The sequence below is a fragment of the Nematostella vectensis genome, chromosome 10 (genome assembly GCF_932526225.1).
Source record: "Nematostella vectensis chromosome 10, jaNemVect1.1, whole genome shotgun sequence".
Taxonomy (NCBI): domain Eukaryota; kingdom Metazoa; phylum Cnidaria; class Anthozoa; order Actiniaria; family Edwardsiidae; genus Nematostella; species Nematostella vectensis.
The window spans coordinates 10,635,915-10,652,889 of record NC_064043.1 but is presented as its reverse complement, the minus strand read 5'-3'; the positions used below and the strand labels follow the sequence as shown (position 1 = coordinate 10,652,889).

Genomic DNA, 16,975 nt, shown 5'->3' with positions numbered 1-16,975 from the left:
ACAACTTCCACTATTCGAGGCAAATTTTTCGGCAGAAAAAGACAGCTTTTCCCATCAAAATCCTATATGGCATAAAAGAATAATTTATAAAAAAGATCTTTCAAATAAAATAATCCAAAAGGCCAAAATTTCCCTGCAATTTTTCGCTGCAAAGTCGAAATTTGTCGTTCTTCCAGGGTGTTGACGAACGGTCGGTCCCCTGAGCGCGGTCGTGACCTGGACACAGTAAAGACAGAGGGAAAAAAATTTGTTGTGAAAATATACTAGGCGCGCATAACCAAATATGGCGCGACGAACCATATATGGATGCTATGATTGACAAGCTCGCGCCATTTCAAAATAGCTTTTAAGGACGACATCATGGGCCACGGGGATTCGTTCTCTTATATCATGGTCCCTTGATTTGCTTTATTTTTTGCTGCTAGAAAGGGGGCCCTGTCCCCCTCTGGGGCACCCTCCTGGCTACGCTCCTGTTTAAACATTATTTAGAAATGAGGAGATCTCGGTACTCTACTCGGTACGTAGGTTCTACTATCAATAGTTTTAGAAAGCGTTTTAATAATCACAAAAGTAGATTAAATAAGCACCCTAGATAACCGGTTAGTGAAAGAGTTAAAGGATGACCTTATCTATCAACATTTTCATTGCGACAATCTTTTAAGTATTTAGTAATGCAGGGTACAACTTATTGATTAGTGTAACTCTGAGACTCAGCTTAGGGAAAGAGAATGTCAGTGGGCATCGGCTCTACCCGCGAGGTCTTAATAGTGCCTTTTTTTTGTCAAAGGAACCCACGTAGGGATATGTAAATTCTTTTTGTCCATAGCGCACGCTATTCTAGAATATGCGCGTTTTTGACAGTTGTAATGACTGACCTGACTTTATGCATTCTCAATAGTTTTTACACTATACACAATTCTACATTTTTATACGCTCTCCAAAAACAACTGTTTAGCTAAATTCTGAGCCCAACGTTGTTTATAAATATAAATTCGACATTAGTTCAATATGCTTATGGGTTACATAACATATAATATCTTGTACAATATACCTTTTTAAATAAGGTTGTGTTGGTGTCGTAGCTTGCAGTGCCTCATAGGTAACGATAAGTCTAAATCTTGGTATCTGTTAGCCACAAGAATGTTTTAAAATTATAAACAAGAATGCTGCATCTTTAAAACCTGGGTTTCTAAACAGCTATATCAAAAAACGTTGTCCAAGATCGCTCTGCATCACGCGCCCATACCGCAAGGTAGTATGGGTAATATATGTTGTTTCAGACTATGTTTATTCTTCACTACCGGCTCAAACTCGTTAAGTGCTGTCAAAATAAGAGAACAACAGTCTATTTTATAAAGTCCTTAAAATAAAATAAACATTCTGAGCAACATATTACCCATATTAGCTCACGGTGTAGGCTGAGCGCTTTTGGACAACGTTTTTTGAAATATCCATGAAGCAATGCGGGCTATGACACACGTTGTAATTCTATGAATAATATTAAGTCTTTGATGTTTTTCGTCGATGTGCTATCTACTAAGAGCGTCCTTCAATTCTGCCGTTTCACTATGGTGTTTTGTTGTCAGGTTCTGGTTCATCGTTTTGTGTTTGTTGTTTGTGACTGCCACAGCGGCTAAGAACGACTTCTTTTTCTCTTCAAGCGAATTTGGTGGCAACAGTATGATTCGACTTGTAGGCAAAGAGTTTCTATCCAATAAATGATTCAATAGTCGGGTTGTGCCGTGTGGAAGTCGGTAGATAGTGTAGGAAGAGAGGAATTTAGGGACTTCTTTCTTGCTGCTGTTATAGTCGAAATAGACCGGTATATACTTAGCGGAGTCTGGCTTGAATCGTATGTCTCCACGCATTAGACTCAACTGATAACGGATGCCCACTCCTAGAGGATAACAAAATAATGTTACCTGAGATTTCACCTAATTTTAAGAACATGCTAAGAACATGCCGAGTCTCAGATAGCAGCAAAAAATTGTTTTGTTTGTGTGAAGCTTTCTAAAATGCAGAATTAATTTGTGTTCGTAAGAACAACCTTAAATTATTGCTTTCATGGTAATTTATGTAATTCTCTTCTTAATAATTCATTAATTTTTATATACACTAAAATTTAAGAAAGGCCCAGCCTCAACTGAAAATTAGACATGCTTTTTGTGGTCAAAACCATTGACACCTGTCTGCTCCTGTCACTCTGAAGAAGGCTGTTGTAAACAGCCAAACATAGGTGCAATTGATCTGAACAAAGTATTTTCTCTTTATATTACTTAAATTGTATCATAAAACAAGTTTTGACAACACAAAGAGATGCTTGTGATTTCATTTGTCTGCCCCTCAGTTTACAGCCCATAAAAAAGGTGGTTATACTGGTCCCACGGAGCCATCCCCGGATCTGATACGGAAGACTGGGAAAGAACAGGTAGCACGACCAACTAACCCTATTCACGATGTATTCTTTGTTAAGCCCCATTGATAGATAGAGTGAGCTTGCGCTTGAGCACTTTGAAATAAATGCAATAAATCGACATTAAAAAACAAAAAACGACTTCTACAACACTTGCGCGAAATCTGGCTTTCGGATAGGTTGTTAGCTATCAATGGTAAATCAAATTATAACACGGAATTCGTCATTCACACAATTCTTGCAGGTTCACTTGAGGAGAAAGAGACAAGAAACCTTGATCTAAGTTTGCGAAATTCTCTACCCTTTCTAGTTAATGCATTTTCCATCCTTACAAAAGGACACTTAAAGTAACAAAGACTGTAGGAGCTAAAAGCCTTCTTTATTCTCTAATCTACGCGCGCTGCAAACACCGGTCACGCACTATTTCAATCGGGCGCGCGCTGTTTTACAAAATACTGTTTTCGTTGTTTGTGTGGTAGAAAATAAAAATTTCTGATACACCACTATATTCGTCACCTTATATTAAAATGGAGTCATTGTGTAGTCACGAGGTGCGTCCCTTTAACTGCACCACTCACCACAATAACCAGCATCCGGGTCATTCACACTTTCAGGTTCATTCCCAATCTGGCATTCCTCGCTGTCCTGCTCCGCCATAGATTGTGAAGCCACCACGATCACCCTGTCAGCGGTGTGGATGTGGCTCTCGTACCAGCGCAGCGGGTTTTGCCGTATCTTGAGCTGACAAACCATGTCTAGGGTAACACGTAGCTGGTCGAAGGCGTTGAGGTAATCATACAGATAGAAGACAACATCTTTACAGGCGTTACAGCAAGGCGCGTGGACCAGCAACACCGAGTATTGGTCTGGCCGAGAAACATCAATAAATCTTTTAATTTATTTAATACTTCAATCAATTTAAAAAAATCAATTTATACAAAACAACGCAGGGAGATACATAGGACAGGCCTGCAGGTGCGGATCCTGGGTTTCAAAATGGGGGGGTGAATGATGGCCGGATAGAAGTATTATGACTGATATAGTGGTTCTTGGTAGGTCACTACATAGAACTTACACTTCACGCGATTTGTCGCGGCAGAAAAGTCAAGCAAGCACGTGGACATAACCTCCCGTGCCCCTCAGTAAGGGGGGTGGATATTAACCCAATCCACCACCATCCCCCTCCCCCCTATATCCGCTCCTGGCCTGGAAAGCTGTAACATTCTTGTTCATGTGCCTGTTAACATTCGTGGCTTTTAGAGGCCGGGATTAAGCAATTTATGCGTTACCCATAAACCACAGCGGGTTATCACACAGATTCTCAAGGGCAGGAATACTTGAAATAGGTGTATACTTGAATATAGATGGAATGCAAAGACTTTTCAGTGCCATAGGAGGCCTCGAAATGTTTGGGGCACGATAAAGAACACTAAGAAATTATTGGGGGGCACAGCAATCCACGGCCATGTCTTTATATAGATTTTTTGTTGGGGGGGGGGGGGGGGGGGGGCACGGGCCCTTCCCCCTGCTACGGCTCTGTTTTTCAGCCCGTGGGGATAGGGGTTACTGAAAAAGTCACAAGGAATATAGGTAGGGACCCAACAGTAAGAGTTATCAATCTGAAATTCCGTGAACGCCGGATTCAGATTTTCCTGTTCTTTATCACAAAATCTTTTTTATCTATTTTTTTTTATCTTTTTTTTTTATCTTTTTGTTTTTGCCTGACAAAACCTCTTGCTGATCAATGCACTTTTAAATATAGATAGATAGATATATTAACGTATCTACAAGGTCAATGTCATTTCTTGGGGATGTTTCTCGTTCAGTAAGCCTCTTGACCGTTTGGTAGCGGGTAGTATGCGTCTTGTCACATAGGCCGTGATTTTCTATCTACACATTAATCCAAACAAGTGTTAATTAGCGAAAGGAATGATTGTTGTGTATACTAGGCCGAAACCTATTGGGAGTGTAACCGATATTAGTCCATGTTTCAAGGGTTGATACAAGGTGTAACTGCAAAAGCCAGATAAAGCCCAATTTGCTATTTTTTTGTTTTGTTTGAGTAACAGGCCCGTACCAAGGATTTTTCTTTGGGGCGGGGGAATCTGAGAAACTGGACTTAATTTTTCCGGGGGGGGGGGGGAGGGAGAGAGGGAGTTCTCTGATAAAAATCTAACCAACTCCGAAAGAACAAAAAGGGATTTTTTATGCCTTTGCAGTATCTCCAAGGGACGTTTGATTTGGACGTTGTAGATTTGGATACATACCAAAGTGGTCTAGCTTATGATTTTGAGTTTTGTCTACAAATAGCACGTCTATTGAGAACCAAAAGTGGACTTTCGGCCGTTGTAGGGGGGGTGCGTTCGCACCCCCTGCACCCTTCCTGGGTACGGGCTTGAGTAAGGAGGAAGAATTGTAGGTTTGAGATGGCAGATATTGGGTACGTAATCCGATAACTCGAAAGCCCTACTAACTACATAGAAAGTGCGTTTCGGATAGGTATATTCGGGTTTCATTTGTATTTCATTGTTGCTAAATCAGCTTCTGTCAACCGCCATTGTGTCATTCTAGCAAAGTACCGAGTGTGAAAAAAGGAGATATTTCCATCGGCGGTTCTGGAGAAGTCAATGCGATATTTTCTATTGAATTTGGTAAAATAAATTTTTGTTTTGAGATGGTTATATCGAGATTTTAGGCAAACTATGTGCCTTTAATATTAAATTAAAATAATAACAAAAGTGTGACAAGGGCTCTTTTATAATGATAATAAAAACTAAGTTCTCAAAACACGAAAATTAGTACCTTGAGATGTTGTTCCACTCAGTTGCGTGTCGTTTACATCACGAATTCCTTCAGTCAAAAAAGATCACTGATCAGAATACAAATTTTAAATAATTAGATGAAGTATTTTTAAGACGTTACAAAGCATCTAATAAACGCCGCGCCTCAAATACATACCACAAAAAAAACTAAACATACCAAGGGAACCATCTTTGACTTTAGGCCTCGAGTGAATGCATAAATGAAATATGCCCCCTTTTAATCTATGATCATAATCTATGATGAGTAATGATCAAACTTCCCAATAGCTGGCACCCACCTTTTTTGAAAATCGAACGTACCTGGAATATACCTTGTGCGGTACCAGCAGAGTTTCCACAGGAAGACCACAAGGGCCAGACCGGCAAGAAGGCCAAATACCGCCGATATTATGACCAGGTCCATAGTATCCTCATCTGATGGCGCGCCTTTTGTAGGTACAAAAACAGGAACTGCAAAGTATAAGCAGGGGAATAGTGGGGTTAGTGGTCGTTTGGTGAGGTCGTACATTAGCACAGGTGGTGATTTGCTAAAAAAAATGCGGTTTTGTCGTCCGCGATGCAAATCTAGAATTTCCCATTTTTTGTGTTCTACGCACGCGTTGTCAACGGTCGTTTTGAATATTGCGAGTGTCTGGCACGCCGTCCCTGGTGTAGCCTGCGTAGCAAACGCAAAGGACCGGGTAAGATGATGGGATCGATCCCGTGGGCATGGAGAGAAGGATGGAGCGAATGTCATCCTTCCCTCATCCCAGCGCGCGCGCTTCGTCTCCGTGGCTCTCATTTCCAACCTCTTGGGCCCCTCACACCAGCGCGCGCGCCTCGTCTCCGTGGCTCTCCTTTCCAACATCTTGGGCCCCTCACCCCAGCGCGAGCGCCTCGTCTCCGTGGCTCTCCTTTCCAACCTCTTGGGCCCCTCACCCCAGCGCGCGCGCTTCGTCTTAGACCCTGTCCTCACGTATCCGTTTTCGTTTGAAAACGCAACCTTTTTGTTCCGATTTCAAAAAGATCCGCGTCCACACGAAGCGTTTTCATTTTGATACGACCCGTCCCCACGAAAACGCAGAAACGATACGAAAACGATAACAAGCTCTACAGCGCATGCGTAGACCCACTATTTTGCTTGTTTACATCGCGCGCGCAAATTGAATCACGCCATCGTTTTCGAAAGGTTCCGTTTTCGTCCGTCCCCACGGCACCGATAGGTTATCGTTTTCAAATTGTTCCACTCTGGAGATCGTTTTTAAATCGTTCCGCTTTCTATCATCGTTTTCGCGTTTCCGTGTGGACGATACCCGTATCCGTAACAAAAAGGTTGCGTTTTCAAACGAAAACGGATACGTGGGGACGGGGTCTCAGTGGATCTCCTTTCCAACCTCTTGGGCCCCTCACCCCAGCGCGCGCGCCTCGTCTCCATGGCTCTCCTTTCCAACCTCTTGGGCCCCTCACCCCAGCGCGCGCGCTTCGTCTCCGTGGCTCTCCTTTCCAGCCTCTTGGGCTTGCTACGCCGTCGATGCTGCGTAAGGTCGGGGTGGTAGTCGCAATAATGATACTAAGCGAAGGGTGGTTATAATACTTATATTGGTAACAACATCAGTAGTATTTTATTTATTTTAAACCTGGTGGTAGACTTAAAAGAAACTTGGTTGTCTCCGTAGTCATTCCAGTCGACAATACTCCCTGAATCTAAAAAAACAAATTTAAATTTAAAAAATGACAATTTTTGTTTGTGTGATTCTTCGGAAAGGGTCCTCAGAGACCTGTGTACCCCTTTGAGATAGAGAACAAATGCCTTAACCATTATGGCTTTGGAAGATGTGGCCATCCCCTTGCCCAGTTCTCTGGACTGCTTTGTCGCTAGTGGACAGTGCCTTAGCAGACCTCGAAATATTTGGGGGCACGGCCATGCCCCTGCTGGTCATTTCCTTATAATTCTTGAAGATATTGGGGGGGGGGGGGGGGGAGCACGGGGACCCAGTGCCCCACTCCTGGTCTTCTAGTGAGCAACAGAGCATCATGCTGTGCATCATGGTTCTATTCACTATCGAGCCTGGACATGATATAGTAGGAGTGTTTGTAACGCCAAACCCTGTAATAACTTGGTTGTATTATGATAACGAAACATGACACAGAACCGTAACTAGACTCCATTCGTATCGCACCCCCCTCCCCCCAACGACCAAAACATTTAGAGACTAGACAAAATATAAAAGATAACGTACATTTTTTTAAAGCGTTTGAAAACTTTCACATTTTTTCTACATTGAACGGAGTAACGCGTAAGGTGCATTACAACGTAGTCCAGTCCATACTTCTTTATGTGTTTAAAGCAAAAAAAACAAAAAACAAATTGAAGAAAGTTTGTAATATGGTTGGTTCGCTTTTTTGTAAACCCTCACCCACCAACCCAAAACTTTTTTTGCCACGGGCCTGTTACATACCTCGACAGTGTAATTTTTATATCTGCACTCCCCTGACAGTTCTACTATATAAAAAGTTGAATTCTATAAAAGAAAAAGAAACGTCAACTATCGGGTGATATCACAAGCGCCTTGCAAATTCTCGCTTTGTCTTCCTGTCTATAACTATCTATACAATTTATCTTTCCTCTCAGCTTTATGCACTCAAAACGGTAGCTCTGATACTTGAAAAATCACTCCTTATATCATATAAGCGGAAACACTGGCATATTCCGGACATTCTTCCAAAAAGTAGTCTCTATTGCAGAACTCCAAATCGCACGTCCTACTGAGGTTCCGTGTTATTTTGAGGTTCTGAGGTTCTCTTTCTACAATAGCAAGAAGGGCGGTTGTTTACCTGAACTTTTGCTGATCTGGGACAATCATGAACTATTCCACTTGCCAAGTAGATGGAGAAGTTTTTGACATAGTCACAGGTCATGATCCATGAGACATTCACAAAGGTGTTATAGTCGCGGTCTTGATCGATGTCGATGTACGTAGTGACGTTATTAAACGCACCTTAAAAGAAGCAAATCTTTCATGCTTTTTGGTACAGCCATACATCAAGTAACCACATTATTGAGGTCAAGCACATCTTTCATGCTTTTTGGTACAGCAAAACATCTAGTAAACACATTATTGAGGTTAAGCACATCTTTTATGCTTTTTGGTGCAGCCAAACATCTAGTAAACACATTATTGAGGTTAAGCACATCTTTTATGCTTTTTGGTGCAGCCAAACATCTAGTAAACACATTATTGAGGTTACAAAACCTCAAAAGTGCACAGACACAGATGTAGGTAAGCTGTCGGACACATCAACAACAGCAACAAAAACAGGGTAGACAAACGGGTAGAAAGACAGAGAAACGGGCAGACAGAGAAGAAGACAGACGGACGACGGGCAGACGGTGGCGGGACGGACGGAAGAACGAGCGGGCGGACGTACGAACAGATATTTGACGATGATATCCAATCATACACTTACAGCATTTTGGTAAACCCCGGAATCTTTCTATTGTGCATTGTGCTAAAATAAAAAAAGGTTATTAGTCTGAATGGTAAACCGTATGTTTACCAGAGTTTACTTGTTCCTGAACCTGCAACACATCGGGGAAACAACTTCTAAAATATCCCCTTAACTAAATGAATTATCTTTGTTACGGCAAAAGGAAAGTAGCAGGGTAATGTTTATGTTGCATTTGAACATTTTAGACGTTCGAAGCTTTCAAACCTTTCATGGTAGAACATGACCGTATTCTCCCTAATAGACAGTATTTTCAACGGCATACTACTCTTCCGCGCCTTAGCCATGATTAGGGAATCATTTACAGGTCGAAAAAACATAGGTGCTCTTTTGACTTATAAATATAAATGTACCATTATACTAATTACCTGGAATGTTTATATGCTTTCTGATAAAAAGAGATGTTTGGTTAAAAAGAACCGGCATGCTGTAAAGCCACACTTCATAAATCGAAGCAAAATTAGCATCGTAGGAGGCGGTGTATGATGACATTGCCTGTTCAAGGACGACACAAAAACGTAAAGGGTTAACAAGACATAGAAAACTGTGGCGCTATATCCTCTGGGACTAAAGGGCTCTCGTTCAGCGCAAATGAGCGGGAGGGGGAAGTAAGAAATACAGTTGTACCACTATCAAGCGGCTACCCTGTGTTCCTGTATAAAGATCTTCGATCATCTGTACGTTTCTGAGCATTATAATGTTTCTTGAATGGCTAACGCATTGTCCTTGTTTATTTTGATGGTGTCCTCGAGTACCCAACTAACCTTTGCAACAAAATTGCCTTGCTGGTTCCTTAGAGATATGGGATGTTTGTCTCTCTTGACTAAGTACCGATGCTGCCGCTCTACTATGCTAACCCACCTTACTGTTGATCTGGAGGCATTTCGTATAACCCGGCCGAGTCATTGTTTGCTCTATAATCTGTGTCTGAAATCCCCAGAGATCATTGTAGCCTGAAATAAGGGGAAAATCTGAAGATGCTGAAGTGAACTGCTAAAAGTGAAGGGTCTCTGTTGATGTGAGGTAGAAATGAAAGAAACAATACGACCACACCATAGAGGGTGAGGGTTGAGGAAGTGAATAGGGCGCGTCATTCCCTAGCTTAGCCAATGTCTCTCTGAGAACACAGAGTGATGGCTTTGTTTACTTTCGCAGCGTTGCCCTCCTCCACGTAAAACGCTATATAGATTTATTAGTCTCCTCTACGCGGCCAACGACAATGAGCTAGTGTACAAGCACTATCCTTGAATAGTTAAAGTCTGGTTAAAAAGGAAGGGGGAGAGAGGTGCCTATGGCAGTGGCTAGTGAAAACAGGCTTCAGTGAACGAGGTACCTACGAGGGAAGTGACTAATGTAAACCAGGTATTTCATTAATGCTTACAACGGTATTTCATTAATGCTTTTTAGTGAAAAGAAGAAATGATTAACAGGGGTTTGATGGACCCGCCCCAAATAAGGAAATGCAATCACTGGCTGCCATGGCTGTGGGAGAGACGGTATGCAGTGATCGGATAGGATAGTTATTAGTGAGGGGGGTAGAGGCCCTCTGATATTTACCAAGGATTGGGGGGCTCCATTTCACGTAAATCATAGGGTGTGATTCGTTCGGGTTCACTTGCCAATACAAGTCTTTTAGTTGCGGAATTCCTGGGAAAGACTTGCATCTTGGATATATGAAAACCTCGCAAAACGTCTCTGGAAGATGAAGAGTAGTTAGTCACTAACTCAAACTAGGCATTGTGGACTGGGTACCCACGACGGTAGTCAATAATAAAAACTAAGGCTTTGTGGAAGAGGTACCTACGACGGTAGTCAATTATGAAAACTAGGCTTCTGTGGACGGGGTACCTTGGACGGTAGCCAATAAGGAAAACAAGGCATTGTGGACGAGGTACCTACGGCGATCAGTCAATAGTGTGGTACTTAAAACGGTTGTCGATATTGAAAACTAGGCTTTGTGGACGAGGTGACTGATATATATTTCAATAAACGTCAGTGCAAATGGCGAATGGCAATTGGCAAATGGCAGTTCTAGTCACTGCTTGTGGGTATATTTTGTGTAAGAATAAAGATGATAAGTAATATAATCGCAGAAATTATCCACATTTTCCTGCTTTCAGTAGATATTTGACGTGTTCCGTGGTATTTTTCGATCTTAGAACTACCATTTGGCATTCGCCATTTGCACTGACAACATATTTTGAAATAGGTGTATATTTTAATTGATAAAGGAAACCATAGGCTTTCTTAAAGAAGATACTTACCGTAGTCGGACAGAGGGGCCCCACATGGTGGGTCTGAAAAGCTATAGCCATCTCGTGTTATGCGGGTCGGACCGACGGGTTGAGTCTTTAAGGGAGAGGTAAGAAATAAGTAAGTATGAAAGCATGAAAGAAAATACATTTTGTGCGAAGATATCGTGCGGTTTGACTCACTGAAGGTTTGTGTGGTCAAGGTTTTACTTATATTTAACAACTAATTAATTTAAAAGGAATATATTTATAAACAGATTCGAGCTGATGGGGCTCGAAAGCCCAAGAGAGCAACCGATCTAGGGGAAAGGAAAGCCCTGATTCCAAACCACTGCTGCCATGCATATACCCAGCATATAAAAGAACTGCTGTTGATCACACATAAATTGCTATCCCTATCGGCCAAAACTGATTTTACCGACGATCCCCCCTCCCGTCTGTTTTTATGGGAGTGTCCCCCTCCCTCCTCGGGCCCTGACTAGCAGAAAAAAAAAGTAAGTCTGACTTATGACACTCGCGCTCGGTGAAGTGGCCAAGCGAATCAGCAATTAAATTCTTGCTAATATCTAACGGCGAATGCATGACTCATGTTGAAAAACAAAGTCATTCAAAAGTGAAAGCAAGTAGGAACGAGCGGCGCTTGCGGGAACAAAACCTGCGACAACTTGCGCTGCCTTGCAATTCGTTTAGCTAAAGAAACCCGCCTTTACTACGCAATGAAAACGCATACTTCGACAGGAGACTTTTAAGTGCCCCTTGAGGGAGGTTCCCGTATACGATAGTTCTGTATCGTTCAATTGCATTTTCGAAAGCTCTAACTACACCCATATTGTTTTTACCGGAAACGTCAATTTTTGCCTGCACAGCTTTTATTTTCTTTAGGAACTGACCCCCGCGTTCTCACAGCTTTCTCGTGAACTTATTTAAAAAAAATTGAAGTTTACACAATGAACCAAGAAAAAACCTAATGGAGAAGGTTTTATGTTCCAGCATATTCATCATAAACGCCCTAGATCTGTTCCGGCGAATGTATTTGAGTACACTCTTTTTTTTATATAAAAACATTTTTTAATAAAAACGTCTATGCCGAGGCGCAGTCTCCCGAACAGCCGTTTTTTGTGTCGGTTACGCAACGCTCCCAAATGTAAATCTAAAGGCTGATATAGGCTTTTATTACATATTAAAAGCTTTGCTCGCGTATTGATGTTGCTCTATGACATTACCAAGAAACGTTTAAAGAGGAAGTAATACATATTATGTGAGACCCCGTGACAAAGTCTTTTTCGTTTATGCTCCACTACAGATGGAAATTAAAATGAAAGCAATAAAAAAGATGTATGTCAAATCCCAAAATCAATGTTGACTGGCCATGATTACCGAAACTCCTATATGATGAGTGTAACTGGATTTGAATAGATTACAGGTATTGGTTCACACGATTTTTGTTTTTAGAACAGAATAGTGGAAATACATAATCTTCAGCCAAAACTTTTGCATTTTCTCTTAATTGGGAGCGTTGGGTGACCAAAACAAAGAACGACTGCGGGGGAGACTATTTCTGCCCATAAAACAAAATAAAAATTTATTATCGTTTAACTTTTTCAGATTCAGCTACAAGATCGATAATAAACAATTCAAAACTGGGGGAAACACAACACCAGTTAATTAAACCTTGCAAAGATCCGAGACAAAATAAGGTAATAATAATAATAATAAAAAAAACAAGTAGGAAAGATTATCCCTCAACCAAAAACATGGACACAAACTGAATATTGTGAGAAACAGATTTCGTAGTACTGATAAAGCTTCATAGGGCTATCTATTCCAATGTTCTAAAAAAAAAAAACATACGAAAATTGAAAAAAAGTCCATTACACTACAGCAAGCAAGGCCACTCTCCCCCCTCGAGGTGACCCCGAACCAATAAATTCAAATTTCATGTAGGTCTTTAATATATTTAATCACAGGTATCCCAGGCTCACGGCGAATGTAGAAGGTCTATTACAGAGCTTATTGCAATTTTTTTTCTAGCTACCCTCGATGAACAGTTTGCGTGTAGAAGACAATACAACCAATCCCGGCTGGTGTTCATTTTGTTCTGCGGTGTATTGTCCGTCGAGGGTCGCTAGAACTAAGTTTTTTAAATTCAAGTGATAGATCCTAGCCGATCAAACGGAAAAACAATCACGAGAAACCAAGATAAATATATGTGCTTTAATTATGCGGGGTTAATTTTGCCGCGAGAGCCTCGCTTTCGAAACGATCGGTCTATCCGTGGAGCAAAATTGGCGGGGGTGAGAGTTTGCAGCCTTGTCTATTTTTTATACAGGAGGCGACGGGAATAATTCGCAGCGCCTAAAACAGCTTAGAATGGCGATTAATGGTGGAACTGAACAGCAGCAGCAGAGGTTAGTAAGATAATACACCGTCAAATCACTGTTTTATTTTGAAGTCAGAATATTTTACTGTCGAATCCGTTATATCGCGACCCGCGTTTTCAAGACACGATTTCTTTTGGTTTTCTGTTCCGTCAGTAAAACCATTTTGAGCCAATCAGAATCTAGCTTTGTGCACTTCCCTGGCTATCCACTTGGACGAAAACCAGACAGTGTCGCGACAGAAAGCCAGGCAACTGCATTAGGCGAGAGATGACAAGTATCTGATTGGCTTAGAATAATTTGACTGGCGGAACTTAAAATCCCAAAAGACAAAAACAAATCGATGTTTCGAAAATGCGGCGTCGCGATACAACAGATTCCACAGTAAGCTCAGTACAAACTTTATCATCGGGTAAATAATAGACCTACACTCACCGTGAGCCTGGGCAATAACCTGTAATCTAATGAGGCAAGGGATAGCTTTTATACATTAAAGGCAGCTGCTTTTTATAAAGAAATAAACTAATCATCAATTGCCATTGAGAAAAATATCAAAACTCAAGAATTTCCATTAATGACATTACGTGTATGCTCGTATGACATCTAATTTCTAAAATGAAAAGGTTCAAAGATCAACTTACGAACACAGTAAGACAATAACCCCCGATACTCTCGAGGGGCCCCTCGAGAGATCATTAACGAGAAGTAAGACTTCCATACCTTTGCCTTTTCCTTCGCGGTTTGATCACCTCCACTGACAGTAATTCTTACAACAAGTAGCCAGAGGACCATTTGCAGTCTCCAGTCCTGATCACGCACAATTGACGCCATATGGCTCCAACTTGTAGTGTTGCCTTACTTCAGTTCGCTCTCGTGAATTCGCATCGTCAACAGCCTACAGCCTTTTCTGCACTTTCACTTGTGAGTGTTGACGGTGAAGCTCGCATGATTAAACCAGAAAACTCCATCCGGTCTACTCCACTTCAAACTTTCCTAAACACGGCATTATACGTCGCTGCATGTGATGCTTGTTTTGAACTCCAGGAAATTGTAGCACGGCGTAGCGTTATCTTTTACGTCACGAACCGTTGACACAGCAATAAAGCCCAGCGATTTAGCTTGTGGCGTCAACCCCGTGGCAATGTTCACATTTCTGACAATAACAAGTGTGTGAATTTTTATTACTGTGAAATAATAATACAAATGTCAATTGAACATGTTTTAGACTTTTAGGCGCCTAGTGAGTAGGGCAACTTGTCACGCTGCTTACTCACAAACAATAACTTGAAAATTAAAACGATCAACATGCGGCAGACTTCCAATTCCCTGTCCATTTGTGTTGTCTCCGTGCTATCTATAAGTGATTTAAGGGGTTGTTATTCTTATATGACCTTATCATCTTCTTTATGTCTATATGAGATATAAAAAGTGAATTGAATGTCCTTAGTCTGGCTAAGGAGTCTCGGAAAAACTGGAATTCAATGAATGTTCGAGACACCTGCAGTACTTGACAGGAATACATAACAGTTGTTTTATGTGCTTTTTTTAGATATATCTTTACTGTATAAACAAAATGAATAGCTACAAGAGAGCATAAGATAAGAGAAGGACACTTTGGCATTACCCGCGCGCCATGTCGATTCCGAATCCGGCTATTTTTAGTAACCACCACCCCGTGAGCATTTTTACTCACCCTACCCCCGCTCTTTGGCATTAACATCTTGTTGTTTGCCGCTATTTTGTGACATGAAACCGAAAAAAAACACCCTATTTGCACAAATACCATCGAAAATGTCATTCTAGTATCAAGGATACGGGTAGTTGCAGTTTATTAAGGGGATGTAGTACTCCGAGGATTGCAAAATTTCCAAAACGAGACTTCATTCAAAATCAAGAGCGGAAAACCTCGTGCTTCAATCACCTTTTCGCATTTCCAGTGTAGTCACTGGTTGCTTCTCGGCCAACTGTTTATTTTTCGTACCATTTCTCATTCTTGGACATTATCCGATATCCCAGCCGCCAGAAGGGGTTTATTTACTAAATATCACTGAAATTTAAGATAAGAACGTTTTCAGCCTTAAAATGCTCCAAAAATAAGAACAGCTCAGCCTCAACGGAAAATAAGACATTTTTATATTAAAAAAAAGTGTATTGATATTTAACATCTTCTTCAAGACCACTCAAATTTAGGTAAAAAAGTACAACCGAGAACGAAGGAAGATGATGAATGACTTTTTTTTTCGAAAAGAGCTCGCCGCCTTGTTAAGCAAGGTGCATCTACAAAATAATATTTTCATTTTTCATAGTGCAGGTGGAGTTTTAATTGTGTTCTGCCTTTAAACATGCTAAGAAAACCTCCTCCAACGTGCTTCCCTGTTCTTGTATGATACGTTTCTAAAACGTTATAGGAATAGCAGTTATTTTAAAATAAGCTCTCTCAAAAAGGTAGAACTCTTTAAAAAAATAGAACTTATTATATTGATATGGATGCTATTCTTAAAAAAATCGAGGATATTTGCCTTACCCTGCCTTGTTTTTCAAAGACGCGAACATAACTAAAATCCAATCACGAGAAAGCAAACGCCATGAGTAAAGTTGGCCTTATGTTCAATGCTTTCTCACTGACCTTGTTTGTGATGATCGCATTTCAAATGCTTCTACTACAATTAAGTATACTTGAGAGAAAATTAAATGTTTTTGGCTGAAGATTATATATTTCCACTGTTCCGTTCTTAAAACAAATCGTGTGAACCAATTGCTGTTATCTATTTAAATCCCGTTAAAGGGCCGTTAGAGGTCCATATGTTAGAAAACTGTGTATTCGGTTATTATGCCACCTTCGATAAACAAGGAATATTGATTTTGTATTATATTGTAAACTCGTCATCTGGGAGTTTCGGCAATCATGGGCCAGCCAAAATTGATTTTGAGATTTGGCATCTTTTATTGCATTCATTTTAATTTCTTTCTACGTGGAGCATAAACGAACAGGATGTCGTCACGTGGTCACACATTATTTATTGCTTCCTCTTTAAAAGGTTTTTGATGATGTCATAAATCAATAACAATACGCGAGCAAAGCCTTCAAAATATGAAATAAGCCTATATCAGCCTTTATATTTACATTTAATTTGATTAATAAAATTGATCTATACCAGTGTTTGGTTCTCGCCTATATCAATAGGCCAAGACTTGGTTTCCTCTGTGCCAGCCTGACATACTCACTGCGGGCGCAGAAATGAACTGTGTTCCTCGGTGTCAGACGAACCGAAAAATACTGGACTGTTGGCCTGGACTATTTACCTATTACTCTGAGGCTATCTTTACACAGTTTAGTACGAAGTTTAATCCGCTTAATAATTCGTGCGTACGAGTCCCGTTTATACGGGAACAAACGAAAACCGTACGAAAAAATAGACGGCTAAACAGTACAAAAATTTTTAAGGCGAATTCCAAGAGTTCGAGTACGAATTTTCGTCCGGATGGATTTTCGAACCGCCTATAACAGTGTAGACGCCACTAATTTGGGCAAATTTTCGTATGCTTTCGATGATTATCGGTTGATTATGAGCTGCGTGGCTGCCCAGTAGGTTAATATTTTTGTCTCAAAATGATACCAATACT

General features: G+C 40.9%; 1 protein-coding gene across 2 annotated transcripts; it reads right to left on the bottom strand.

Annotated features, from left to right (window-relative positions):
- Positions 1-1,514: 1,514 nt before the first annotated feature.
- LOC116603071 lies at positions 1,515-14,586 on the bottom strand. Of its 2 annotated transcripts, XM_032364038.2 has the most exons (14): positions 14,072-14,586; positions 10,986-11,070; positions 10,279-10,416; positions 9,583-9,674; positions 9,090-9,216; positions 8,683-8,724; positions 8,050-8,213; positions 7,674-7,736; positions 6,852-6,918; positions 5,536-5,685; positions 5,216-5,263; positions 2,992-3,279; positions 2,447-2,509; positions 1,797-1,897 (listed from the first exon to the last, which is right to left on the bottom strand). In XM_032364038.2, exons 1-13 carry the CDS (start codon positions 14,180-14,182, stop codon positions 2,469-2,471), a joined length of 1,416 nt encoding a protein of 471 aa, XP_032219929.2. In that variant the 5' UTR covers positions 14,183-14,586; the 3' UTR covers positions 1,797-1,897; positions 2,447-2,468. The 2 variants fall into 2 exon arrangements, with proteins under 2 accessions (XP_032219927.2, XP_032219929.2); XM_032364036.2 differs by lacking the exon at positions 2,447-2,509 and having other exon boundaries at positions 1,515-1,897.
- Positions 14,587-16,975: the final 2,389 nt, after the last annotated feature.